General features: G+C 50.8%; 1 protein-coding gene across 1 annotated transcript in view; it reads left to right on the top strand.

Moving 5' to 3' along the window:
- The first annotated feature begins 454 nt into the window (after nt 1-454).
- The window catches only part of ATF7 (activating transcription factor 7), a 69,676-nt gene continuing 43,559 nt past the window's right edge, over nt 455-26,571 (top strand). Inside the window, exons 1-2 of the mRNA XM_014959303.1 lie at nt 455-1,485; nt 19,552-19,620. Coding sequence (XP_014814789.1) covers nt 19,573-19,620 — 48 coding nt within the window. The 5' untranslated portion in view covers nt 455-1,485; nt 19,552-19,572. The remainder of the gene's footprint in view (nt 1,486-19,551; nt 19,621-26,571) is intronic.

Here is a 26,571-nt window from a genome sequence, read left to right as displayed (position 1 = left end):
AATTTCCCTGTTCAAAACACCTGGTTCTGCTGAGTTGTCCTGATTTTGCTCTTTCCGCCTCTTTCTTTCTCACCTCTTCTTCACTGAGTCCCATCTTTATCTTTCTTCACGAAGTTACTTCTCCCTGCTCAGGTTCTTCTGAAGGCAACGTTTTCATTTAAGGTTCAGGAGTACAAAATAAGCGTCGCTGCCGCTTCAGCCAACTTCCCAATTTATTTTGCCTCACCTGGGGGCTTTTTGGGCAGGGACTTTATCCCGCCAGCAGTGTCGAAGGGCTGTGAAGGGCTTGTCTAGTTCTTGGCAAAGTGCTTTAAAAATAGTTGTCGCTAAAACGCAGTCGTTTCTGGAGAGGAATTCGGCGGCGGTTCTGAACTGCTGGCTCATTTCTGGATTTGTTGGACAGGTTTTATTTTTGGGGGGGTGGGATTGGGGTTTTCTCAGCGAGGACTAAGAATAGCTTCACTGTTTGAACGGGGAAGTTTGTGGGAGGTGGATTCAACAGCCGGGTTCCCGTTTGGAAAATGAGGAGGGTTAAAAATCCTTTCTCCCTTCAAGCCAGAGCCTAATATTCACCTTCTGTGACAGGAGTGGGGTAATTACTGTTGCCAACTGTAATGGCTGGAGGGTGCTGGGGTGTTTGTTTGCTCTTAGTGGTAAAAACAAACCAAAAAAAAAAACCAACACCCAAGAAAAGGAGTGGTTTGGGCTGGTGGAACCTGCGGGGTTTGGAATCCTCACCGCGGCCGGGCTGGTCTTCTCTCAGAGGAGTGTTTGGTTTCTGGTGCTGGAAGTTGGTTGGGAATTGAGAAGCGGGTGACTATTTTGGTATCTGATAGAACCTTGCCGCTTTGGGAACCTTAACGCGGGCCGTGAACTTCCTTAATTACATGCCAATCCTTTGGTTACACCTAATTGTAGCGCCTTAAAGGCTTCTTCTCCCTTTTGGCACTTGCCCGTCAACTAACTGTAAAAAATTATCACGTCCACCTCGGTTACGGCGTAGCCGAACCAGGCGTCTAGTTATTTTAATCTCGCCTTGTAAATCAATCCCTCCAGCTGCTTAACTATATTTTCCTGAACGCTTTCCAATTTGCCAATATCCTCCCGATACCCAATCGCTTGGGGCTGAGCGTGGAAATCGGGACTTTCTCCTGGGATTCGAAGAAGGAAAAAGTTTTATGCAAACTTTGTGAAGGCTTTAAACCTCCCACTTGCGATTCATCTTTCTCTCTAACTTACTTTTTCCCCGCGGAAGGGCATTTCTAACATTAATTTCTACTTATTCTCGCTCATGTTTCTGTTTTCTCAAGGTTCCTTATTTTCCAGGCTTCTCCAACATTTCTCACCGTGTGTATTTAGTGCTCTGATTTTTTTTTTTCTTTCCCCTTTCCTCTGTGTGATTTATGAAGGTGTCAGGTGAAAATGAACTTGCTGTTGAGCCTTGCCGAGTCCCCGCCGTCACACACTCGCCCACCTCAGTGCCTTGTGAGTCTTATTACTCTTTTTAAACTGGTTGACGGGGCTGTTACTGGTCTGAGTTTGCTTGGAAGCGCCGTGAGACGACTGCTGGTGATTGCGTAGATGTGCCATGGAGGAAGGTGGCAAAAATAAAAGGATGTGGCTTAAAAAAAAAATATCAGATTTCTCATTAATGTCTTTATTCCCGTCTCTTCCGAACGCTCTGAGCCCCACTGGAGGAGCCACTGACTGTGGAGGACGTTCTCAGGGTGGCTCCGAGGGGGTTTGTGGATGCGGCAGGAGATTTCCCTCACCCGTTTTGGGGAAAAATGGGGCAGTTTGAGAGAGGAAGCACCGGTGGATGGTTGAGGAGAAGAAACCGAATCCTCCTTCCATCCAAGGAGCCCATTTGTGAGATCCACTGGTTTTCTGTGACGGGGAACTGGAGCTGTGCTGGTGGGTCGGGGCATCCAGGACACATCCTCCTGCAGAGACGGTTGCTGCCTCTTTGTGGTGGAAATATTTTTTCAAATGGCTTTTAGTAAAATACACTGGGATTTTGGCAGCCCTCGTGGGGCATGTGTTGTTTTTTGCAGCGTGATCTCTGGGTTGGATTTTCTTTTGGACTCATTTTCTGCTGCATCACATGTGATGCTTTTTCCGCGTTCTGTTTGGTTTTTATTTATCCTTCTGACTTTCTTGAGGCCTTTTTTTTTTTTTTTTTGGTAATTTTTTTTTATTTTTTCAATGCTAGCCCAAAAAATTGAGGCCAGATTTCTCCAGCTGCTCTTCTCCACTCATTTAGCACCCAGCTATGATGCATTTGGAGGGGAAATACTGGCAGAAAATATTCCTGTGTAAGAGACTCTCAGGACTGGGGACCTGTTGCTTCCCGTAATTTAATTTTTTTTGGGGGGGTCTATTTGTAGTCATCTGGTTTCTCGGTTTTGGTTTCGAGGAACTTGTCGGACGCTGAGTGGTGGGGGCTGAGCGGGGGTGGGAGGAAAGGGACTGGGTCTCCCTGGGGAGCTAGAAATGGGTTGTGTTGGGTGCTGGGGTGTGGAGGAAACTGCTTATAGAGCCTGAACCAAAAGCCCTGATTCCTTTTGAATATAAAACTGAGGTTTTAATCAACCTTCGCATCGTAATTCGTCCTGGCTTTTTGGCTGATGAATTCCTCTGGCGTGGCCCTTGAAGTCTTTGGAGAATCTTTTAATTCTTCTCCTTCTCCGCTTATTTAGTAATGCGTTTTTTTGTCACAGGTTGATGGTTGGACTAGAGGATCTTAAAGGTCCCTTCCAACTGAGATGATTCCATGATTCTCCCTCATCCAAAAATTAAAGGTTTGGGCCCTGGACTGCCTTGTTCTGCTGGAGAAGGAGCAGGATTTTGGGGCTGGCCCAGCTCCATCTGTGCCCTCAGCCCTTCTCCAAGTGGTGGAGACGTGTCGGTGGGTGATCTGGAGAGGCCACCCATTGGAGGACACCAGTATCTCCCAGTTCACAGCCCTTGGAGGCACTGGTATGCCCAGAGGCTCCTCTCCAAACTGCTGGTTGATACTGGCGCGCTCTGGTTTCGTCTCCCTCTTCAGAGCCGATATTTACGGCGTGTTTCGCTGCAATTAGTCTTGGCTCGTGGGAGTTTGGCTTAATTGCTTCTCCAAAGTCCGATTTCGCAACCTTCCAAGAGCTTCTTGCCTTTTATTTTTTTGGTGTGCTTTCTTCCCCCTCCCGATACACCCGGCGGGGCACGTGCTGGTGCAGCAGTCGGCGCAGAACAGCCCGGATAGAGCCAGGGCTGTGTTTTAACACACGCCAAAGTTTGACATTTGTTTTTTTGAAACATGAGAAATCCAGTGCCTCAACCAGCTCCCAGCCCCGTGCGGTTTCGCCAAGGCTAAACCTCATTTTTAATGCTGGCTAATTATTTAGTGGAGGGGGACTTTTTTTTTTTTTTTTTTTGGCCTGCCTCTTTTTCCTCTGAGCTCTTCGCTGGGGTGGTGGTGAGCGCCCAAACTGACCCGAGGTGAAGTTTCCTCCCTCTTGGTGTCCCCCCTCTCTGTCTCTGGTGTCCCCCCTCTCTTGGTGTCCCCTCTCCGCCAACATTGTCCTCCTTCGCTGTCCCCTCTCCGTCGCTGCTCCTCCCTCTTGGTTCCCCCCCTCTTGGTGTCCTCCCTTTCTGCCACCATTGGCCCCTCTCTGCCAACATTGTCCTCCCTCTCCACTGCCATTGTCCTTCCTTCAGTGTCCCCTCTCTGCCGCTGTTGTCCACCCTCTCCACCACTGTTGTCCTCCTTCGGTGTCCCCTCTCCGTCGCTGCTGTCCTCCCTCTTGGTGTTCCCCCTCTCCATCGCCGGTGTCCCCCCTCTTGGCATCCCCTCTCTGCCAACGTTGTCCACCCTCTCTACCACCATTGTCCTCCTTCGGTGTCCCCTCTCCGTCGCCGGTGTCCTCCCTTTCTGCCACCATTGTCCCCTCTCCACCAATGTTGTCCCCTCTCTCTGTTGCCATTGTCCTCCTTCAGTGTTCCCTCTCTGCCGCCGTTGTCCACCCTCTCCACCACTGTTGTCCTCCTTTGGTGTCCTCTCTCCGTCGCCGTTGTCCTCCATCTTGGTGAACCCCCTCTCTGCCACCGTTGTCCCTGCTCTCCGCCACCACTGTCCTCCTTCAGTGTCCCCTCTCTGCCACCGTTGTCCCCACTCTCCGCCACCACTGTCCTCCTTTAGTGTCCCCTCTCCATCGCTGGCGTCCCCCCTCTCCATCGCTGGCGTCCCCCCTCTCCATCGCCGTTGTCCCCTCTCTCCGTTGCTGTTGTCCCCCTTCTTGGTGTCCCCTCTCTCCGTCACCATTGTCCCCCCTCTCACCATGTCCCCTCTCCGCCGCCATATATTAGCAGGGGCCACCATCCCGTGTGGGGACATGGACAGAGCTGAGCTCCCTGACAGGGCGACAGGAGCTTTTTAATCCATTTTTCTGACAGAAGCAGCGCGTTGGGGTTGGGAGAGAAGGCGGAGGCGGTGCCGTGCCAGCCGGGTCCTGAAAAAATCCAGCTCCTCTGCCAGCGACGGGCCGTGCTGCCCACTGGGGGTATTCCTCTCTCTGCAGAGCTCCCAGCTCTCTTTGTGAGGCCCAACTACTGAAAAAATCCTCCAAAATAAGCTGTACGAAGACATTTTCCTCTCCTCCTCCCCCAAAAAAAGATGTTTGAAACTCCTTTAGCGTGAAACGCGAGTTGGGCCTGGGGTTCAAAAGAGAGTAAAGCTGCAAAATTCCTGTTTCCCTGCCTTTTGGGGCCATTCTGCAGTGCTGGTGTTAGCAGAGCTCTTGCCCAGCTTTCTGTTTTATTTTTTTTGTGTGTGTGTGTGTGTGTGCTTATACAGAATATTTTCAGCCCTGGCTGGCGGAGACCTCGTTCTGAATACCATTGTTACTACTTAAAATAATAATCCTAATAAAAAAAGCAGCCTTTCACAGACTTCAGTGGATTAAGGACTTGGCCAGAAGTGGACTTGGCAACGCTGGGGGAATAAGCAATACCCAAAAGGAGTGTACTTATACCTGTGGAACTAACCCTCCCGAGCTCTCTTCTACCCCTTCAACTGCTTCCAAAGCGAGTAAACCAGACTTGGAGCAGAACACGGCTTTTTTGGGGCTCCTGCCAAAAGCTCTCATTGGTGCTGAGTCTGCTGAGCTGAAGGGAACAAATCTTCAAATCACGAAGCGCTCGCTGCTTGCAATTTACTTCAAATAGCCGGTGTTTAAAATAGACTCGTTTTCTAGAGGTACAGCTGGTTGTGTCCGCGCCTGAAGATGCTGGAAATCCTTAGAAGTTTGGAAAAGGAGCTGGAACTGCCACTGGAGAGGCTGAAGTAGGTTGTGTGTGGGCAGGGAGAGCTTGGCCAGTTCGTGTTTTTTTTTTGCAGTGAAATATGAAGTTTTCTTCTACTTCGTGCTGTTCTCCTTGCAGCGGGATCCGAAGGTAGACTTGGCAGCCACTCTCTCATTTTTCTGCTGTTCCAGTGGTAGGAATATTCCCTTTTTTCTCTATTTTTTTTTTGGGGGTGTTGGTAGAATCAAGCCAGGCAAGGAGCAGAGGGAGGTGAGATCCCCAGGCATGTTGTCACTGGGGTGCCAGGTCTCCTGGAATGAACCATTGGGTCCCAAAAATGTGACAGCAGAGACATTGGCTGAGCATCCCTCAGCGCGGGGTTGATTTTTACTTGTATGAAAACAGCCCTGAGCAAGTTCATCACAGAATTGCGGATCTTTAAGATCTTGCAGTCCAACCATCGTCCTAACTTGGGTTAGCAGTCTTTCTACGGCGGAGTTCACTGTGAAAAATCCCAGAGAGTTTATATCGGAGCGAGCATCGGCCAGATCCTCGTTGGGACCCAGCCATGAATGAAGCCAACGTGACGAAATGTAATTTTTATTTTCTTATTTAACACAATCCTGAGCGTGTTGGCAGCGTTTTGATGAGCAAATTCTCGTGGAGATGGTGAGAATCTTCCCGAGGGATGCTCGCTCTTCTCTGCTTCATCTTTCTGCCCCACGTTGTTTTCTTTTTCTTTTCCTTTTGTTTTGTTTTTTTTTTTTTTTTTTGGAAAGCTCTCTATTTTTAATGCCCACGGAGCCCCCGTTTGTCTGAGCCGCGTTTAGGACGCCCTATCCTTCATCTGTGTAAGGTTTTTGCCTTTTTGAATTATGTAAACTATATATAGGGAAATCATTGCTTTGTTGGCTGCTAAAAGGCAATCACTCCAAAGGCAGAACGCACTCCTACTTAAACAACTCACAATAATGTCCCGGATTTCTAGACATTGCTTATATTCGGAATATTTCTTGCTCCCCTCTGATTTTAGGCCTCGCATCTCAAATAACGATGCCGTAAAATGTGTGCGCGCCTTCCAATGCTAAATAAATAAAAGTGCCCACATGTGATGTAAATAATAACAGGTGGGACAAAATATTTTTTACTTTATGGCCCAGGCGTCGGTAGGAGAACGTGGTGCCTTCCTGTCCCCTCTCCCGCTGGTGCCGTTTTGGTGATTTTAATTCATTGGATTTAAAAATTCAAAGGTTTTATCCGTAGGTAGTCGCTGACACAAGAGGTTCTTCCATCCTTAACTCTATGCGGCCTTGATTTTGATCTTCCTTTAAAACTATTCATTGGGAAAATACGCTCAGGTTTGACTGGCTGACACTCCAGAGGGCTGGGCCACCATCCAGGGTCACTTGGAGAGCTGGGCAGAGAAGAACCTCATGAGGTTCACCAAGGGCAAGTGGAGGGTCCTGCACCTGGGGAGGAAGAACTCCAGGCATCACTGGAAGTTCGGGCTGGACCTGCTGGAAAGCAGTTCTGAGGAGAAAGATCTGGGGCTCCTGGTAGATGGGAAACTCTCCAGGAGCCAGCAATGTCCCTTGTGGCCAAGAGGCCAATGGAGTCCTGGGCTGCGTGGGGCAGAGTGTGGCCAGGAGGTGGAGGGAGGTCATTCTGCCCCTCTGCTCTGCACTGGGGAGGCCACAACTGGAATAGACTACGTCCAGTTCTGGGCTTCCCAGTTCAACAGAGACAGGGAACTACTGGAGAGAGTCCAGCGTAGGGTAACAGAGATGATGGAGGGATTGGAGCATCTCTCTTAGGAGGAAAGGCTGAGGGACTTGGGGCTTTTTGGTCTGGAGAAGACTGAGGGGGAATCTCATCAAGGGTGGGGGTCAGGAGGATGGGGCCAGTCTTTTTTCAGTGATGCCCAGTGACAAGACAAGAGGAAATGGGCACAAACTTGAACATAAGAAGTTCCATCTAAGCGTGAGGAGGAACTTCTTGACTTTGGGGGTGGCAGAGCCCTGGAAGAGGCTGCCCAGAGAGGTGGTGGGGTCTCCTTCTCTGGAGGTTTTCAAGCCCCTCCTGGATGCTGTCCTGAGTGATGTGCTCTGAGTTGGACTCGATCTCTAGAGGTCCCTTCCAACTCTGACAATTCTGTGATTCCGTGACTTGGGCTCTTACGTCCCGTTTTCAGCAGCTTTTTTTTTTTTTGTTCCTTACTCACTTTCATTGAAACAAGGGCTCTTAAGCGGCTAAATAATTTCAGGAAATGGGACTTGGGTTTCTAGGTCACTGAGGCATTTCCGAGGTAAAATAATGCATTCTCCAAGACTTGTCACGGCTTTCTTATAATTATCTCTGCTGGGTAAGGAGCAGTGGGTCTCTGAGGTCTTTCCTCCCTTTCTTAAACTTGAATTATTTTTCTCTCCCGTAGTAGATCTCTCGCAGTATGTTGTCCCTGCTGGGAAGACGTAGAGAGCTGAGGATGTATCGCTGCTAACGAAGGAGCAGGAGGTGATGCCAGAGCCGTAGCGATCCAGAGCTTGCCCTTTAGAGAGTCTGTTCTCTCCGGCTGCAAATTCCAACCCCAGGAATGGTTCCCACCGGGGAATCTGTGCCCTGGAGCATCTCTCTCTGCAGTCAGCGAGGGTTCACGTGGCCGTGGTGTGGAGGAGGGAAGGAAAGGTTGTTGCTTGAGGTGGTGGAGGAAGGTTTGTTCCATGTCACACGATGGTATGGGGCTGAAGGGACCTCTGGAGATATCTCCCTCAACCCCCGGTCAGAGCAGGGTCACCCAGAGCAGGTTGGATTCATCCGGGGGGTTTGGAATCTCTCCGGAGCACCCCCTCTGGGCAGCCTCTTCCAGGGCTCTGCCAGCCTCACGGGAAAGAAGTTCCTCCTCGTGTTTAGATGGAACTTCTTATGTCCAAGTTTGGCCTATTTCCTCTTGTCCTCCAGGCCGCTCAGCATCTCTGTTGCCCTACACTATGTTGAGATGGAACTTCCCGTGTCCCAGTTTGTGCCCGTTGCCCCTTCTCCTGTCACTGGGCACCACTGGGAAGAGTCTGGAGGAAACATGCTCCAGCCCCTCATCATCCTCCTCTGGACTCTCTCCAGCAGTTCCCAGTCCTTCTTGAACTGGGGAGCCCAGAACTGGTCCCAGTCTCCAACTGGGGCCTCCCTAGGGCAGAGCAGAGGTGGGGGATGACCTTCCTCCACCTGCTGGCCACCCCAGGAGACCTTGGCCACAAGGATGCATTGCTGGACCGTGGGCAACCTGTCATCCACCAGGGCTCCCGGGTCCCTTTCAGAGCTGCTCTTCAGAGTTGGGTACAGCTCTGCTCTCACCCTTTGTCACCCTGGCCTCACTCTTGCTCCTGGTAACAAGATGTTCCTCTGGGTCTTGGCCAAAGGTGCGGGGTCTGCTCTGACCTGGGAGGTGGCAGCAATGGTGGGAACTGGAAGTCTGACCTCTGTGGAGAGGCTTGAGGTCTTCCATGGGGTGTCTCCTGTTTTGGAGGAGATCCTGGAGCAACCAGTCGATGATGAACCACAACTGGGGCCTTGCTTGTTGCTGTGTTGAGGTGGGAGGTTGGATTTGATGGGAGTTGGTTGGGTGCTCCCATAAAGCATCCTACGTAGGTACTGCCAGTGTGTCCTGCTCTCTCTGCTCTCGGGGTCCTGCAGTTTGGTTTCTCCCTTGTGGTTTAGTGTAAATTCCTCAGAGACGTCCCATAAAGTCCATCTTTTTTCCTCAGAATCTGGGTTGGGAAGCACAACTTTGGCGTGTGATTATTTAGAGACGGTCTTTCTCCGTCGTCTTGCCCGGGGAAGTTGCTGACTTGCTGGTTTGTGTTGGATTTTGTCTTATGCTCATCAAAGGTTTGGAAACCCTTTGGACAGATGCCTTTTTGTGTTAGAAAATCTGATTCTTGGCGCCGAGCGGGAGAAACCTCGCGTGCTGTGCCAAGCTACGGCCGCTGTGGTGGTGTTTGGCAAGGACCCGTTCAAGTAGGTGTTTGAAGAGCAGCAGCTACCTCTCTCTCAGGAATCTGAGCTTGAAAGGAGGAGGAGGAGGCCGTGCACTATTAGTGCCATGGAACGTGAGCTCCTCACCCCTCAAAAACACCAAACCCCAGAAGCTCTTGCACCCCGGTGTCCCTCAGCTCCATGATAGAGAGCAGAAGGACCTCCTGAAGGAGGTTCTACATCACTTGAGCTTCTTGCGGTTGGTCTCGCTTGCTTTTTTTCCCCACCACGGTGTTCTGTGTAGCTTAAACCCTCCCCCAAATCCTTCCCTTCATGTTGTCCACCCATGGTGTCACCTTGGGCTCACCCCCGAGGTGACACAGGCTTTCTCCAACACCTTCCTCCGACGTTGAGAGGCCAGGCCAGATCTGAGCTGGAGACCGGCCAGCGTGAGGACACTCTTGGACAATGAGGAGAGGTTTTGATCCTGAGCTTCTCTAATGGTTTTTATCCTTTGGAGGCACCATGAAACAAATGATGGTGACGGTGAACTCGTTAGTCTTTGTGGGAGGGTTGTGCTGAAGCTCTGCTGGGAGAAGCCTCATGGAGCTCTCAGCCGAGGAGGTTTGTTGTTTTGAGCACAGGGGAGAAAGCTTTTCTGGTCTCTGCAAAGCCTCCCGTTTTGGGTTGGGTCAGTGCTTTGGCTGGAGTTTGTTTGACGTTCAACAGGACGGTGACAGACCCTCCCCAACCCCATCGCGCTGAGAGGAGCGACCGTCGGTGGCGGCTGCAGCTTCGTGGGAGGTTTCACCCTTTTCCCAAAGCGCCTGGGAACACTCTTCGCAGCCGGGCTGTTAATTTACTCCTCTTTGAGCTGAGAAGAGCATCTTTTTAAAGTCAATTTTAGGGCCAAATATCATGCCTGGTAGGAAAGGTCGATCTTCTGACAGCAACAACTGCAGCTCGTGGGGGTGATGAAACTCCAAGGGTATTTTAAGGTGCTTAGAAGGGAGAATTGAGGGTGAAGCTCAGCTTTGATGCTATTGAGGTGATAAATAGTATTTGGGGATGCTTTTGTGGACAGAAGATCCTGGAGAGCGGTGCTAAAGGCCCAAAAAGGTCCATCCCAAGGTCCATCCCGATGGTGAGTGCTTGGACTTAGCTTTCCCGACCCTGCGCTGGGGGTTAACTCTTAACGACTGGTTAAATCCGGGCTGTCTGTCGGAGATTTACTTCAGGCCAGTTCCTTGCCAATATTCCAGTTTATACAGTTGGGTTTGCTTTATCAAGCTTATAAAGCAGAGGGGTGTTATGCCTCTAAAGCAGGTTTTATAGCCCCGGCTTTTGGCCTTCTTTTCCCGGCTGAGGATTTTTAAGCTCTCTTGGAGCTTTTTTTGGTTACAAAGCCAACATTCTCACCCCTTCCCTCGCACCCTGAAATAACTTTTTCTTTTTTTTTTTTTTTTTTTTTTTATTTTTTTATTTTTTATGAAGTCAGAGCCCAGGGCTAACGGCCGCCCGCGCCTTTTCACAGAGCTCGGTGGTGGCCTCTCCCTCTGAAACCCGAAAATCTTTCGCAACAGCTTTGGGTGTAGAAGAGCTGGGGGTAAATAGTCAGAGAGAGACCTGGGCACCCAAAGGAGCAGAACAAGCTCTGGTTCCCCCTGTCCCTGCGGGCACTTCATTTAGTTTGGGAGCCAGTGGTGGGAATTAGGTGCCAAATTACCTTTACAAAGCACCTAAAAGCAGGTTGGGCACCAAACCCTCCCTCTCTTAGAGCCAACCCTGCGACGAGGGGGCTTAAATCTTAAAATAGTTGGGTTTGGGTTTTTTTTTTAAAGGAAAAACTCGACTTATATGTTTTTAACATCCTCTATGATGGATTAAGGTGCTGTGAATCATTCCCACGGTGCTGTACATTAATCCAGGGTGGGGAATGCTGATGCCAGACCCCAGCCCAGGGCTGTGGGAGCACTGGGGTCCCCCCTCCGTGCATTTTGGGGGGTGCAGCCACCTCCGAGACCCCAGGGACCCCCGGCCTGTCCGGAGCTCCCAGTGCTTGAGTGTTGGTTTGGATGGTCAGGAAGCCGGAGGCAGCGAGCTGTTAATGACTGCACTTCGAAAAATAATAAAAGAGCCTTTCCTGGAACGGTCTCAAAGCAACATGTTTCCTTCCTTGCATTTTAGTGGCAAATCTCTTTACTATTTTTGAGAGCTTGGGGCAGTGCCTTTTACTTCCTTCTCTTTTGGCTGCTGGAGTAGAAATGGCTGTCTTAAGCTTGCTTTTTTTTTTTTTTTTCCTAAACCCTCGTATTTACCAAAAAGCAGGTTTTTGGTGGTTTTTGGTGGTTTTTTTTTTTCATTGCAACCAACCTCTCTTCCAGCTCCCGGCAGCAATTAAAGCTTCTGTCTGGGGTCCTCCTATTCTCTTGTATATTCTCCTGCAGTAAGATGTACGCTACAGCACAGATCCTGCGCAGCCATCTATAATAATCTCGTTTATGGTGGTGTTTTTGGTTTTTTTTATCTCTTTTCTTCCCCAGTAGCAGCGGTACTGCCTGTCCTTGGGGCCTGGGGCTGGTGTCTTGAGCGCTATTTGGGTTTGAATAGGCTTGTTTGTATCACGGGCTGCTGGGTTGTTAAAGCTCTTTGGCAGGGCTCCCAGGTCTCTGCAAAGTTACCCAAATTGATCTGGGATGGCCTCGCCACTCATTAGTCTCTGAGAATTAATCCCATGTAGCTCAGTCTCATAAAGGGGAAAAAAAAAAAAAGAAAAAGTTAAAGCTGTGTTTTTACCTCTGGAGTTAAACTGGCGACACCAAAAGGGGGAAAGAAGTGAAGTGATGGAGGAGGAAAGAAGCTTCTGTCATCAGTGCAGTTTGTACATCACAAAAATCCGAGGAGATGAAGAGCCCTTTCTCTTTTTTGGGGGGGGTAAATGTGGGGATTATTCCAAAAACGCTGTTTCTGATCCAGTTCTGCCTTTTCTCCCGCTGAATACTCATTTCTCCACAAAAACCGCAACCCTCCCTGGCTCCTCCGCCCTTCTTAAAAACTCTTTGCCCTATTTAATAGCCCCGGGGGACGATTGCAAACAGGTTTTCTGCATCTCCCCATGTGTAGAAAGACGTTTTTACCTTTAGCTGCACCTTTGCTTGGACTTGTTCCTTCCTGCCTGAGGCCAGTGCTGCCCTGATTTTTAATCTTACTGTCGAGGGTGCTTTTTTTTGGGCCATGTTTTGGAGAGTAAAATGGTGATGATCTCAGCCCCAGCCCGTATCCTGCGGTGGGACGGGCCACCGGCTGGACCATCTGGGTGTCCTCTTCCTCTTCCTCGCCCAAGAACCCCTGCTAAGAGCCTTTTTGGGGTGCTGGGTGCCATCGTCACCCCGGTGTGTTGGCACCGATCCTGCCACCCGGGCGCCAGCACAGTCACCCTGGGGGGGATTTATCTGCTTTTCCTCTCTTTTCCTCACTTTCCCTTCCACCGTTGGCATTAACTCCTGGCAGACTTTTGAAACCGATGCCGAAATTCCCTAACTTGTCCCTTTTGGCAGCACAGAGCTCAAGCGGTTTGGTCTTTTGGAGGCTGCAAACCCAAGGGGTAACACAGCGCGATGGGGGACCGAAGCCTTTGAGTGGAATCTGAAAAACATCCATATTTTTCCAGAGAGCGGAAAAACAACCACTTTATAACCAGAATATAGAGCGAGAGAGGCCAGGTCGTACCTACAGGTTCATCTGGTGGAAACAAACAGCCTTTTTATTTCTACACCAACACCTCTCCCCGTCAGTCTTAATTTACAGGCACTTCCCTCGTTATGTCCTTCCTCTCCATGTCCCAATCTCTAGCGATTTTCTTCCTTCCAGCCCATTTTTGTGGCTCATTCTTTACTCGGATCTTCCTTAGCCCAGAGAGATGCTTTGCTTTTGTTTTCTGTTCCCCTTTAAGCTTATTTTTAGGCGGTGGCTCCGCGGCTCTTTTGGTTTTGCTTCATAGTTGGTGCAACCTCGGGCTTTAATTTTTTGCGGTCGCATTAATGTAAAGTTTATCCTCACGATTTCTGGGGAATAAAGCAGAGATGTGCTCCTGCTGGAGATGTCGGGGCTGGAGATGGCGGGGGAGGGGGGCTGCACTGGGGGGGCTGAGCTGGCAAACTGGATTTTTGCATAAGCCCAAGGATTTGAAGTACTTCGGCTTGTCTTGGGAGGCGCGGATGGGAGAGCGTTGGGCAGGAGCATTCCTGCCATAACAATAGTCACATGCGAGGACAACAATAGAGCCTTATTTTTAGAGCATTTTTCAGAGCAATTCTCTCCCCCAACGTTCAGCCGAGTTAATGACCCGGCAGTTTCTTCCATCTTAACGCTGAGGTTGAAGGAAAAGTGGGTGTTTTTTTAAAAAATGAGGATTTGATGTGATCCAGAGGAAAAAAGTGTTTTCTTGGTTGGGGGGAGCTCTTAGGGTCCCGGTGTTGGGTGCAGATGTTGGGCCACCATCGGAGACTGCTGGACACGGGAGGGTAAAGAGACCAAACAAGGTTCTTGGACGGGATGAGGGACCAGTTGCTATGAATTTTGCAAACTAGAAGAGGCGCGAGTCAGATTGACAAGTGTTGGCTTGAGGTGGTTTCCAGACCCCAGCTGCTCATTAGGAAGGGGCAAGTGCTGTTTAACATATATTTGTTGGAGACATGGACAGTGGGATTGAGAATGCCATCAACGAGTTTGCTGATGAGACCAAGCTGTGTGGTGCTGTGACACACTGGGATGGCATCCGGAGGGACATGGACAGGCTGGAGAGGTGGGACGATGCCAACCTCATGAAGTTCAACCAGGCCAAGTGCAAGGTCCTGCACCGGGATCAGAGCAATCCCAGGCACAAATCCAGGTTGGGTAGAGAATGGACTGGGAGCAGCCCTGAGGAGAAGGACTTGGGGGTGTTGGTGGACGAGAAGCTCATCACGCCCCAGCAACATGCACTGGTAGCCCAGAAAGCCCCCCACATCCTGGGCTGCATCTCCAGCAGCGTGGCCAGCAGGGCGAGGGGGTGGATTCTGCCCCACTGCTCCTCTCTGGGGAGACACCCCCTCCAGCTGTGGGGCCACCAACATCAGAAGGACATGGAGCTGTTGGAGCGGGGCCAGAGGAGGCCATGGAGATGCTGGGAGGGCTGGAGCCCCTCTGCTGGGAGGGGGGGCTGAGAGAGTTGGAGGGGGCCACTGGGACGCCAGTCTGGGCAAGAGCTGGTTTTGCTTACCTCAATAATCAACATTTCTAGTTATTTAAAAGTAATATCTGTAGGAAGAATTAAAAAAAGGCAGCCCATATGGTGCCCTCCCCCCGGTGCACCAGGCCATAAACTGGAGTGGTCCCAGAGCCATTAAGTGGTCCCATCCCACTAAGCCATTAAGAAAAAACGCAGCCCGTTATCCTTGTCTAGACAGACACCTCGGGGTAAGATTTTTAACTCCCTGAAAAGGAATTTAGACGTATTACACGCATCACCAACAGCCATGAAAGACCAGCCTTCCCGAAAAGGATTTCCCCCAGGACCCGCCTTGGCACCTCACGGAACCCATGTAAAAAAGCTCCCAATTGGAAGCAGTTTGGGAAGAAGAGACCCGAGAAGCTGGATCCGTGTTTTCAAGAGCACATTTGGCGTTTACGGATCCTTTCATCCAAGATGCTCTATCCCCTTTTCAAACACACTATTTTAGCTTTGCAGCCTCTTTTTTTTAGAGGAAAAGAGTTTCCATATCCCCACAGCCACAGCAGAAGCGGTGGCTTGGGTGGCAGCAACAGCCCGATGCCACAGAAAGGGCCACAGTCAGACTTCTAATTGTTTTTTTAGTGTCGTTACCCACAGCCACACTTTCACAAGAGCTCGTTACTGCAAATATCTCACGCCCCAGTGGTGAGGACATTCCATTGCCCCAGGACCCAGGTAGGAGCATTTGTGGGGTTTTTGCCTTGGTAAAGCTTTTACCGCCCTGTTCCAGCTGAATTCATAGAATGGTTTGGGTGGGAAGGGACCTTAAACCCCCTCCCCGTGCCCCCCCCTGCCCTGGGCAGGGCCACTTCCCACCAGCCCAGGTTGCCCAAAGCCCCCTCCAACCTGGCCTTGAACCCCTCCAGGGATGGGGCAGCCACAGCTTCTCTGGACAACCTGGGCCAGGCTCTCACCACCCTCACACCAAACAAGTTCTTCCCCACAGCTCAGCTCCATCTCCCCATTTTCAGTGTCAAACCCTTCCCCGTCGTCCCATCACTCCTCTCCGTGATCCAGAGTCCCCCCCCCATCTCTCCTGGAGCCCCTTGAGGGACTGGAAGGGGCTCCGAGGTCTCCCCGGAGCCTTCTCTTCTCCAGGCTGAACCCCCCCAACTCTCTCAGCCCCCCCTCCCAGCAGAGGAGCTCCAGCTCTCCCAGCATCTCCGAGGCCTCCTCTGGTCCCACTCCAACAGCTCCAATCCAGAGTCCCTCCCCATCTCTCCTGGAGCCCCTTGAGGGACTGGAAGGGGCTCCGAGGTCTCCCCGGAGCCTTCTCTTCTCCAGGCTGAACCCCCCCAACTCTCTCAGCCCCCCCTCCCAGCAGAGGAGCTCCAGCTCTCCCAGCATCTCCGAGGCCTCCTCTGGTCCCACTCCAACAGCTCCATGTCCTTCCTGTGCCTTATCTCTGGGCCAGAAGAAGAGGGGACGTCCTCAACAAATTGAGAACGAGATTTAACTTCAGGAAAAAGTCATCGTTGCTCTTGGATAAGCTGGAGAAATGGAGGAGGGTGGCCAATGTCTAGCATCACAAACGTCCCCTTGTTCTGGCGAGGGCTGAAGGTGGCCATGGCTGAAGGTGGGAATAAGATCTGCTACAGGCTATTTGGGTTGAAAATGTCCTTTTTTTGGGTTGTTTTTCCCGTGAGGCGGCAGCTGCCTGTCGGGTGTGCGCTGACAGAACTTTGAAGGAGGCTCCAGTAATCGGTCTGCGTGTCTTCCCTTCCCCTTTGCTGTTTCCAACATGCTAAAAATCATCAAAAGAGTGAAATACTGTCCCGCGGCTGCAGGAAGAGGAATGGGAATGTGTTCCCAGTATCCAATCATCTGCTTATTCTGCCTGTTCTTAAGAATGGAATTTATTGAAGCAATTTATCCTGACTAAATGCGATATAAATCTGAGCACACGTATGTACATACCACTCATATTCCGTAGCGAACGAGCAGCTAAATCTTTCTTTAAAGAATGAGTGAATCCTCCTGACACTTTGCAAGATCAAGTAAACTGGGGGGTTTCTTTTTGCAGCTTTTATATGCATCGGAAGCATAAATATGAGGTAGAGAGACCCTGAAGTCCTTCACGTTGGCGAAGGCAGGAGGTTGATGGGGGGGAAGGAGGGCTCTCGGAGCTGTGTTAATTAAAAAAGCACAGGGTTGGCTGTGAAGTTCCGCCCTCTCCCTCCGTAATAATTACGCCGCGTGTTTAACAATAGGATTTGTTTGTTGATGACACAAACTCATCCCCAACCTCATCCCACGCAACTGAGTTTAAACACAGGAGGGTGATTTAAACAGCTTTTTAGACGCCTCCAGCACCAGCCTGGCTTTGGCAGGAAGGGACATTACAACCATCCTTTGAACTTTGGTGACTTTGCTGCTGTCTGTCAAGTCTGGTGACTTTGCTCCGGCGCCGTAGGTCTGAACTTGGAGCTGCTCAATCATTGGAGATGACGCCAAGTTAGGTGGGAGTGTTGATCTGGACAGGCTGGATGGATGCGCCAAGGCCAGTGGGATGAGGTTCAACAAGACCCAAGTGGTGGGTCCTGCTCTTGGGTCACACCAACCCCATGGACACTCCAGGCTTGGGGAAGAGTGGCTGGAGCTGCCTGGCAGAAAAGGACCTGGGGGTGTTGGTCCACTGTCGGTTGAACATGAGCCAGCAGTGTGCCCAGGTGGCCGAAGGGTGATGAAGGACCATTCACTGTCTCTTGGCTCCTTCTGAGCTCGGCTTTTTGTGCAGTGAATGAAGGTTTAGACTCGATATTTTTGGTCAAGTGCAGGCGAGAAAAGGCATTTCATGGGTTTTGTGCGTCTTGTCTTTGCGGCGTCAGGGAGTTGGTGTGAGAGGGGGTTCGGTATCACGAGAAGGTTTGGCCTCTTTGATCCCCCCCTTTCTAGAGTCTGATTTTGTACGTTAAAGCTTCTCGAGGAAGCCTGGCATTGGTCACCAGCTGTGACAGCAGCTCCTGTGTCCGTGTTAGGACACAGCAGATGCTTGAAGTCATCTCCAGGGCCTGGAGGAGGTTCCTCATGGAAGAGGTTCCTCATGGAGGAGGTTCCTCATGGAGGAGGATAAGTCGTGGACGGAGGTGAGACCCCTCTTTTTAGCAGGCAGGAGCCAGGGTGGACTATTTTGGCTTCTCCTCAGTATTTTGGCTTCTCCAGTTCCCAGTTTGGAGCTGTGGAAGTTCAGAGGGACGGTGGGAAGAGCCCTGTCTTAACCTGTCCTCGCTCGGATGCGCCTTGCCCTCATCTGTCACCTCCAGGCTGGCCTTCACCGGGGTTTAATCTTTGATATGGAGCCTCTGTCGTCCCCCCACGCCACCCCCACCTCTTCCAGCCCCGTTCCACCCCCGTGGCCTTTCCTGGGGTGGGGGTTGGTTGTTCCTCCCCATCTCCACGGCCTTTATTATTACTCCTCTCCCATTCCGGGCAGCCTTTTGGCCGCCCGCCCGTTCCTCTTGGTGCCAGGGCTTGTTTCTCCATTGTGAGCCTGGGGTTGCGGGAGGCCCCCCCGGGGCCTTCGCTCCCAAAATCCCCACGCGGTTGAGCGCCGTGGCCCTCGCTCCCCTTCTTCTGTGGGGCGAGAACACCCCTTCGTGGCTACTTTCCCGTAGCTTTTGGCTAGCGCCGTCGGGGAGGGGAATTCCACCCCTTCCAGCCACCCCTTTTACCCACCCTAGAATAGAAAATTAATCTTCTTTTTTTTTTTTCATATTAAGCAATAATCGATTTTCTGCCTCTTTTTCCAAAGCAGAAGGAGGGGCTGTTTTCTCTAGCACGTCCCCCCCCACCCTCAAGCACATTCTTGGAGCCCTTTCTCATACGGCTCCTAAAAATACCGAGCCTCCCCACCCCGGGTGCATGTGCCCGCGCCGATTAAGGGCCTGGAAATGCAAAGAATAAAAAACAAAAATGGGGCTAAAAGGGTCTGGCTCTTCCTTTGAAGGCGTTTTGGCCCCGGTCTGGGCTCATTTCTGCTTTTGGCCATGGGGGACCTGATGTGGGGAGCCGAAGCCAAGATGCTGGAAGCCCCACCAAGAGCCAGAACGTCTTCTCGCAGCAAACCCCCCCCCTTGTAGAGACAGCGTTTGCTTTATTACAGCTTTTTTAAAAAAAAATCCTGCCGTAAAAATATCAGTGGGTGGAGGGGACCCATTATTTCTTGAATTCGAGGTGGGGGGGGGAGGGGGGTTACTTTATTTACTCTTATTTTTTATTAATAAGAATAGCTTCACTTGTAGCATAATAGGGCTGAGTGTTTTGTTATCCTTGGCTATAATCGGTGATAAACTACCCCTGCCATCAGCCTCGGAGTTTACCCACTGGGGAGCCAGATTATTGCCTTGTAAAACGGAGCACCACTCCTATAATCCCTTAATTAATTAAATGACAAATTTGAGTTCTCTCCCATTGAAAATATAACTCGGACGTAGAGAGGACTTGGATTTATTTGATGGCTTCTTGCTTGCGCCGTGTTGGTTTTTTTTTTTTCTTCCTGTAGATTGTCACTGTCTTCGCTTGTAAATGCTAAGTGGGGGGTGACAGGGGGTGTCCCCGTCCTCGACACCCGCCATCGGGGGGGTATTTTGTAGGTTTTCCTGCTCTGGATGGTCCTTTACAAGAGCTGAGGGTTGTCCCTATCTCGCAGGTGGTGATACCGAGATGCAGAAAGTTCCTTGATCCTCTGGAGAATCCTTGGTGGCCCTTGGTGACAGCCCAGGGTGGGAAAAGTCCTGCTCCTTCCCTCCCCGCTCTCTCACTGTCACCGTCCCCAAAGAGCCCTGGTGGCTTCTCCTCGTACGTGAAAAATCACCCGGGCCCTCCAAAGTCTTATTTAAACTTGGCTTGGATTTAATTTCTCTTCCCCGATTGTATCCAGGGCACAAAGAGATCCTCCTTCCCCGGGAGCGCGGCGGTGATTAATTACAGCCCTGCGAAGGGCCAGCTTCTCCTCTTGATATTTTTAATATTTCTTTTTTTTTCTTTTTTTTAGCTTATTTAACAATTTCCTCTCCTTTCCTCCCCAGCTTGGCTCAGCTGCATGAAATATGGGAGACGACAGGCCGTTTGTGTGCAATGCCCCCGGCTGCGGACAGGTACGTTTACAGGATACTTTATTGGGAACGTGTCGCCGTGAATCAAAGTGGCTGTTTTATCACGGAGGCAAAGAGTTTAAAGCCGGTGTTTTACGTGATCACGGGAGGTAATCAGATCAGAGGATTTGCAGTGTGTAAATCCAGGTTATGAGCAAGCGCGGGGCGCTCCGAAGGAATGAAATCTGCCACCTTTTGTGCCGGATTTGTTATTCTGATGGTGTTTTTTCCACCCGTCCCACAGCCCTGGGGGGAGAACACACTCCTGGTCCCCAGGGCCAACAAACATTCTCCTGGTCCCTTGGGAATGTTTCCCCCAAACGTGGCTCATCTTCTTCCCTGGGTGTTTAACCCAAGGACGGGGATTCGCTTTCCGCGGGAGAATATTCCCTAAAGCAGCTGGGAATGTGACAGTGGATGGTTTGTGTTACTGGAACCCCAAACTGCCAGAGTCTATTTTTGGGCTGGCAGAAAAGAAAAAAAAAAAAAAAAGCAAAGCAAACAAGCCCCATTGTGAATTTTTCTCCGCAGGGACGGTGTTCAGGGCTTGGCCACGGCCTTGTAAAACTCTTGCCCATTTTCCTCAGGCAACTGATGAAAAAAAAAAAAAAAAAAAAAGCAAAGCAAACAAGCCCCATTGTGAATTTTTCTCCGCAGGGACGGTGTTCAGGGCTTGGCCACGGCCTTGTAAAACTCTTGCCCATTTTCCTCAGGCAACTGATTCTCTCCTGGAGGGAGCCACATCCCCTTTTCGCTCCCAAGACCTTTCTTGTAGGTGAAACACACCTTTTCACTGCATTGTTTTTTGTTTTTTTTTTGCTGGGTTTTATGAGGCTTTTTTTTTCCCTTTGGCTTTCCCAAGGTCTCCCCTTTCTCTCAGGGTCTCTCCAGTGCAGCATCCTGGTGTTAATGGGGGGAACTGGGAAGGGGGGGATTGTGCAATTATTGGTTTAATTGGGAGCGATTAGAGACTGAGGCTCCTGTGGGTGCTCTGCGGAGCCCGGCGAGAATTGGATTTGTCTGTTTTGAAGTGTTTCAACCTCAAAATGCTGAGAAGAAGGAGGGTGTGGGGGGGTGGAAATGGTGGCTTTTAATTAGATATTAAGTGATGTTCGCACACTTTGTTTTCCTGGCCGCCAACGGCGCATGTTGAGTTGCCAAATTATTCTGGCTGTGACGCATTGGGGAGCTCTTACTGGTCCCAGGATACCCCCCCTGTCCCACCCCCCCCGAATCCTTCAGCGTCTTTAATATCTTAATGCCTTTTGTGGGTCTCTCCGTTAAAATTCCAGATAATTCTGCATCCCCAGGGCGCGTCCTTTGAGGCTGCGTGGGGATCGTGGGACGCCTTTATTTTTCTAGGGTAGAAATGGGTCAAAAAACCTCTCTTCTGATGACTCCTGAGGGCTGGGGCTTTTTAAAAACACCCAGCTGGGACTTCACTTTTTGGTCATTCCAGCTTTAGGCTCATCTGAAGCATTTTCTATCCACTCACGGGTGATCTTCCTCTTTTTTTTTTTTAAATTCTTTCTTTTTTTTTTTTTTCTTGGCTGCTTTTTATCTTGAACTTCTTTGCCTGTGAAATTGTGCAAGTCATTTATAAAATGTATTAGCTGCATTTGAGCACTTAATGATGTGAGGACTTCAATCATACAACCTTAAAATCGGATTCAAACAAGCAATTAAGGCAAACAACAATGTATTTAAATTTAATCTCCCCCAATCTCCCACAAATGACATATAAAGGTGGTTGCTTCCTCCTTTTCGCTGTTCCAGCCTGCTGCTTATGGGTAATTCTGACAATTCTTCATGTTAATATTGAAATGTTAGAATCCGGGTAATTCATCCCGCTGTGATTCATGGGGATCTAACCTGACCTCGTGCGCCGTTTCCTAGAACGTCCTTCAATACCTGCTCAAACCAGAGCGGGTCTTAAATAATGACGATCCCGGCTTTGACGGAAAATATTGTCAGTGATGGAAAACTCACCGCGGCCCTTGCTTAAGTTGTTCTAATAGTTAATTGCTCTCGCCGGGAAGGGAAAAAAAAGCTTTATTTCCAGTCTAAACCCCTTCAGCTGCAGCTTCCAAGCTGCGGATCTCATTCGGGTTTTTGTGTCTGTTGGATGGGAAGCTCCTTCCCGTCGAATTGGGCAGAGAGGAACCTGGTGAACTTCAATAAAGGCAAGTGTAGGGTGCTGCACCTGGGGAGGAATCACCCCCAAACCAGGATAGGTTGGGGTGACCTGCTGGAAACCAGCTCTGAGGAGAAAGATCGAGGAATCTGAGGACTTCAATCATACAACCTTAAAATCGGATTCAAACAAGCAATTAAGGCAAACAACAATGTATTTAAATTTAATCTCCCCCAATCTCCCACAAATGACATATAAAGGTGGTTGCTTCCTCCTTTTCGCTGTTCCAGCCTGCTGCTTATGGGTAATTCTGACAATTCTTCATGTTAATATTGAAATGTTAGAATCCGGGTAATTCATCCCGCTGTGATTCATGGGGATCTAACCTGACCTCGTGCGCCGTTTCCTAGAACGTCCTTCAATACCTGCTCAAACCAGAGCGGGTCTTAAATAATGACGATCCCGGCTTTGACGGAAAATATTGTCAGTGATGGAAAACTCACCGCGGCCCTTGCTTAAGTTGTTCTAATAGTTAATTGCTCTCGCCGGGAAGGGAAAAAAAAGCTTTATTTCCAGTCTAAACCCCTTCAGCTGCAGCTTCCAAGCTGCGGATCTCATTCGGGTTTTTGTGTCTGTTGGATGGGAAGCTCCTTCCCGTCGAATTGGGCAGAGAGGAACCTGGTGAACTTCAATAAAGGCAAGTGTAGGGTGCTGCACCTGGGGAGGAATCACCCCCAAACCAGGATAGGTTGGGGTGACCTGCTGGAAACCAGCTCTGAGGAGAAAGATCGAGGAATCTTGGTGGACACCAGGATGCCCAGGAGCCAGCAATGTGGTGGCCAATGGCATCCAGGGGGGCATCAGGAAGAGCGTGAGCAACAGGTGGAGGGAGGTCATCCTGCCCCTCTGCTCTGCCCTGGGGAGGCCCCAGCTGGAGCACTGGGACCAGTTCTGGGCTCCCCAGTTCCAGAAGGACAGGGAACTGCTGGAGAGGGGACAGCAGAGGGCTACCAAGATGCTGAGGGGCCTGGAGCATCTCCTTTATGAGGAGAGCCTGAGGGACTTGGGTCATTTTAGTCTGGAGAAGAGAAGGCTGAGGGGAGATCTCATCAAGGGTGGGTGTCAGGAGGATGGGGCTGGTCTTTTTCCAGTGGTGCCCAGGGACAGGACAAGAGGGAACGGGCACAAACTGGGATATAAGAAGTTCCATCTCAACGTGAGGAGGAACTTCTTGAGTTTGAGGGTGGCAGAGCCCTGGCAGAGGCTGCCCAGAGAGGTGGTGGGGTCTCCTTCTCTGGAGACATTCAAACCCACCTGGACACGTTCCTGTGGGACCTGCTCTGGGTGGGCCCTGCTTTGGCAGGGGGTTGGACTGGGTGATCTCTGGAGGTCCCTTCCAACCCCGTGTGATTCTGTGAATTCCTGGGAGGATCCTTCCCCTCGAATTCCTGGTGTCTGTAGCCATTCGCTGACCGATCGAGTCACCCCGAAACAGCCCTTTGCACTGACTCATCCCCCGGAGCCCCCATCTCTCCCTGGAAGTAAGTCCTGGTGTGGTTTGGTTGGTTTTTTGGGTTTTGGTTTGTGGGTTTTTTGGTCCTTTATTCTCTACATCAGCTTCAAATTGAAGGTTTTTAAGAGCCTTCGTGAACCCTGCACCCCAGAGCCGCCCCGACCAGCGTTGGGAGCATCAGCAGCTAAAACCAGCGGCAACTTCTGGGGCTGGTGGAGGAAAATCCATGCCATGAGCTGGACGAGGCAACGCAATGGCTCGCTTGGAATATTAAAAATAAATCGGAATTTGAAGCTGGGGTGGGGGCTAGTGGTGGGCTCTACCTCCGCTTTGTTCCCCCAGCAGCTTCTCCTGCCTTTTAGGCACTAAAAAAGTGACCTTCGATGAGCCCCCATGGATTGTCCCACCAGAAGTGGCTTCTTCTTGTGGACTCATGTCAAAGCAAAGCCTTGATGAGGGATCAGAAGGGGTTGCACTTCCCTCAGCTCCTTCCCAAACCCTTGGTTTGAAACGGAGGGGACCCAAAGGGGCTGTGGGCTCCGTGTCACCCCCTGGGACACCCTGACCTTCCCGGGGGTGCTGGGTGCCTGCAGCTCCCATCAGAGCCCATAACCATCCCAAGTTTGGAGCTTTCAAGAAGATAATCTGATTTATTTCTCACCCAGGCAGGTGCTGTGTTATCTCTTCCAGCATGGGAAGCTTCTTCCCAGTTCAAACCCAGTCCAGGCTCGGGGTGGCACTGGGGAGGGAGATGTTCTTACAGGATTCAGCCTGGTTTTTTTTCCCTGATTATTTAAGACCTTTGGGTACATTTTGCTTTAGAAAAAGGCCATTTAAATGGGAGGGTGTCGGTGGCTCTTTGGTTATCAGGGTCGGCGTTTTTGGGACAACTCCTGGCTCTCTGTGTCCTTTCCCTGCGGTGGCTCCGGCGTCTCCATCCCATTTCTAAACCTTTCATCCCTGTTCCCAACCCATCGCCGTGTTTTCATCCCTGTGGATTCCTCCTCTTTCAGGTATTCCCCCATTTGAGGGGATTTTCGGGGGACTGCTCCCAGAGGAACAGACCGCTTTGATCCAGAGTAAATTGGGATGGGTTTTTTTGGGGGGTTCACTCTCAGCTGGGGCAGGGGGATAAACGGCCCAGTTAATTTTCCACTGGCTGTAATTAGTGATCGGCGTCTTGCCGTCGCTGTGTGGGGACAGGGTGACGGGAAGAGCAGAAGAGGGGGGACAAAAAAGGGGCACAAGAGCCATTTGAACTGGAGACAATTCCTGCGAAGGCAGTGCCAATTTTCCCCTTTTTAGTTTAAAGGAAAATAAAATTATTTCACTTTTTGACCTGTTCACTGCTTTCCCCCCGCCATAGCCGGTACCGACCCCGTCTTTTATGCTTTATACCCTTTTTTCCTCCTTTTCCTTTGCTGTTTCTATGCGGGAAAAAAGGCTGGAAAGCCAACTTTTGAGGGAAGCCAGGAGGGGGAAGAGGGACCGGCCACTGAAAATAGACGAGCAGATCTTGCTGTACCCCCCGTATCTCCCCAGCTTTCGGCGGGTGTGTAAACATGTTTTTGGTTGCTAGGTCTTTAGCGGGGGTTATTTTTGGATTTCTTCTACGCGATCCCTTCCCAACAGCGGGGTCTGCCCTGACACAGCTGCCTCCTACGTGCCCCGCACGGGCTTGCTTTTTTAAAAACAAAAAAACCTTCTTCCCAAGGTCACGGAGACGGTTTCTTCTCCGCGGGGACAGGTGACACATTTTTCCCGCACCCCCTTCCCTGTTCTCCAGGCGTCCCCCCTGCCCCCAGGGCCACTGCCTGAGGATGAGGAGGGAGGTGGAGGAAGGTCCCTGCTTCCCAAACGTCTGCTGGAGACGTGGAGCAGCGCCCGGAGTCAGGCTCCCGCTGAATCTGGGGGTGGTGAGCGCTGCTAATCGTTAGTAAAATCTTCTTCTAATCCCGTTTAAAACAGCCCCAGTGATGAAAGGCGGCCTCAGTGTTGGCTGTAAACTTCAGCGTCGCCGTTAAAAGTTGAAAGGTATTAACTAAGTCGGCCCTAATGAGACAGCTCTGACTCATTAACACAAGGTAATTAAAACTACGGCCATCGTCTAAGGAGTCTGAAGCAAAGGTCTGGAAGGAAGGTGGGGGCTTCGGATCTTCAGCCTGGAGAAGAGAAGGCTCCGGGGAGACCTTAGAGCCCCTTCCAGTCCCTCAAGGGGCTCCAGGAAAGCTGGGGGGGGGACTCTGGATCAGGGAGGGGAGTGATGGGACAAGGCTGAAGGGTTTAAAGCTCAAAAAGGAGAGATTTAGGTTAGATTTGGGGAAGAAATTATTTTGAGGGTGGTGAGAGCCTGGCCCAGGTTGGCCAGAGAAGCTGGGGCTGCCCCATCCCTGGAGGGGTTCAAGGCCAGGATGGAGGGGGCTTTGGGCGACCTGGTCTCCTTGAAGATGTCCCAGCCACCAGAAGGGATGGAACTGGATGAACTTTAAGGTCCCTTCCCACCTAAAAAGTTCTGTGATTCTCTGGCGATTCCACCACTTCTCTGGGTTGGAGGGGACCTTGAAGCTCATCAAGCCCAACCATCAACCCACCACTGCCCAACCCACCACTGACCCATGGCCCTCAGCACCAGCTTTTAGATCCCTCCAGGGCTGGTGTTTGGGGAGTGGAGCCATAGGACGAGGGGGAAGGATTTTCAACCAGAAATTGGGAGATTTGGGTGAGATGTGGGGAAGAACTTGTTTGGTGTGAGGGTGGTGAGAGCCTGGCCCAGGTTGGCCAGAGAAGCTGTGGCTGCCCCATCCCTGGAGGGGTTCAAGGCCAGGTTGGAGGGAGATTGGAGCAACCTGGGGTGGTGGGAGGTGTCCCTGCCCAGGGCAGGGGGTGGCATTGGGAGGGGTTTAAGGGTCCCTTCCAACCCAACCCATTCCATGATTCTCTGCTGGCTCCGCTTCGTTACCAGGAGCCGGTGGTGGCAGAGGGAGGTGTGTAGGTTGGTGGATGGATGCTTCTCTCCAGTTGTCTCTCTTCTGCTCCTCTCCAGAAGGCTCTGAGAGCTTGGATGGTTGAGTCTTTATGAAGTGTCATAACAAGAGGAACATCTTTATTAATAAAACTGGTTTGTCCACTCCTGTTGCCCAAACTAATGGAGGGGCCGTAATATTGAATATATTCTACTGGGACCCAGACTTCCCCTGGCCCTGCCTCCCCACTCCCTGCCATTTCACTTTTTATAAGTGACACAAATCATCACTCAGGCCCTAATTCCAGCACTGCAGTTATACAGGCCATTTCCTCAAACAATCGT

The sequence above is a fragment of the Calidris pugnax genome, unplaced genomic scaffold (genome assembly GCF_001431845.1).
Source record: "Calidris pugnax isolate Ruff unplaced genomic scaffold, ASM143184v1 scaffold324, whole genome shotgun sequence".
NCBI lineage: Eukaryota > Metazoa > Chordata > Aves > Charadriiformes > Scolopacidae > Calidris > Calidris pugnax.
Note: the sequence above shows the minus strand (reverse complement) of the source record. Positions and strands in the feature narration are given on the sequence as shown.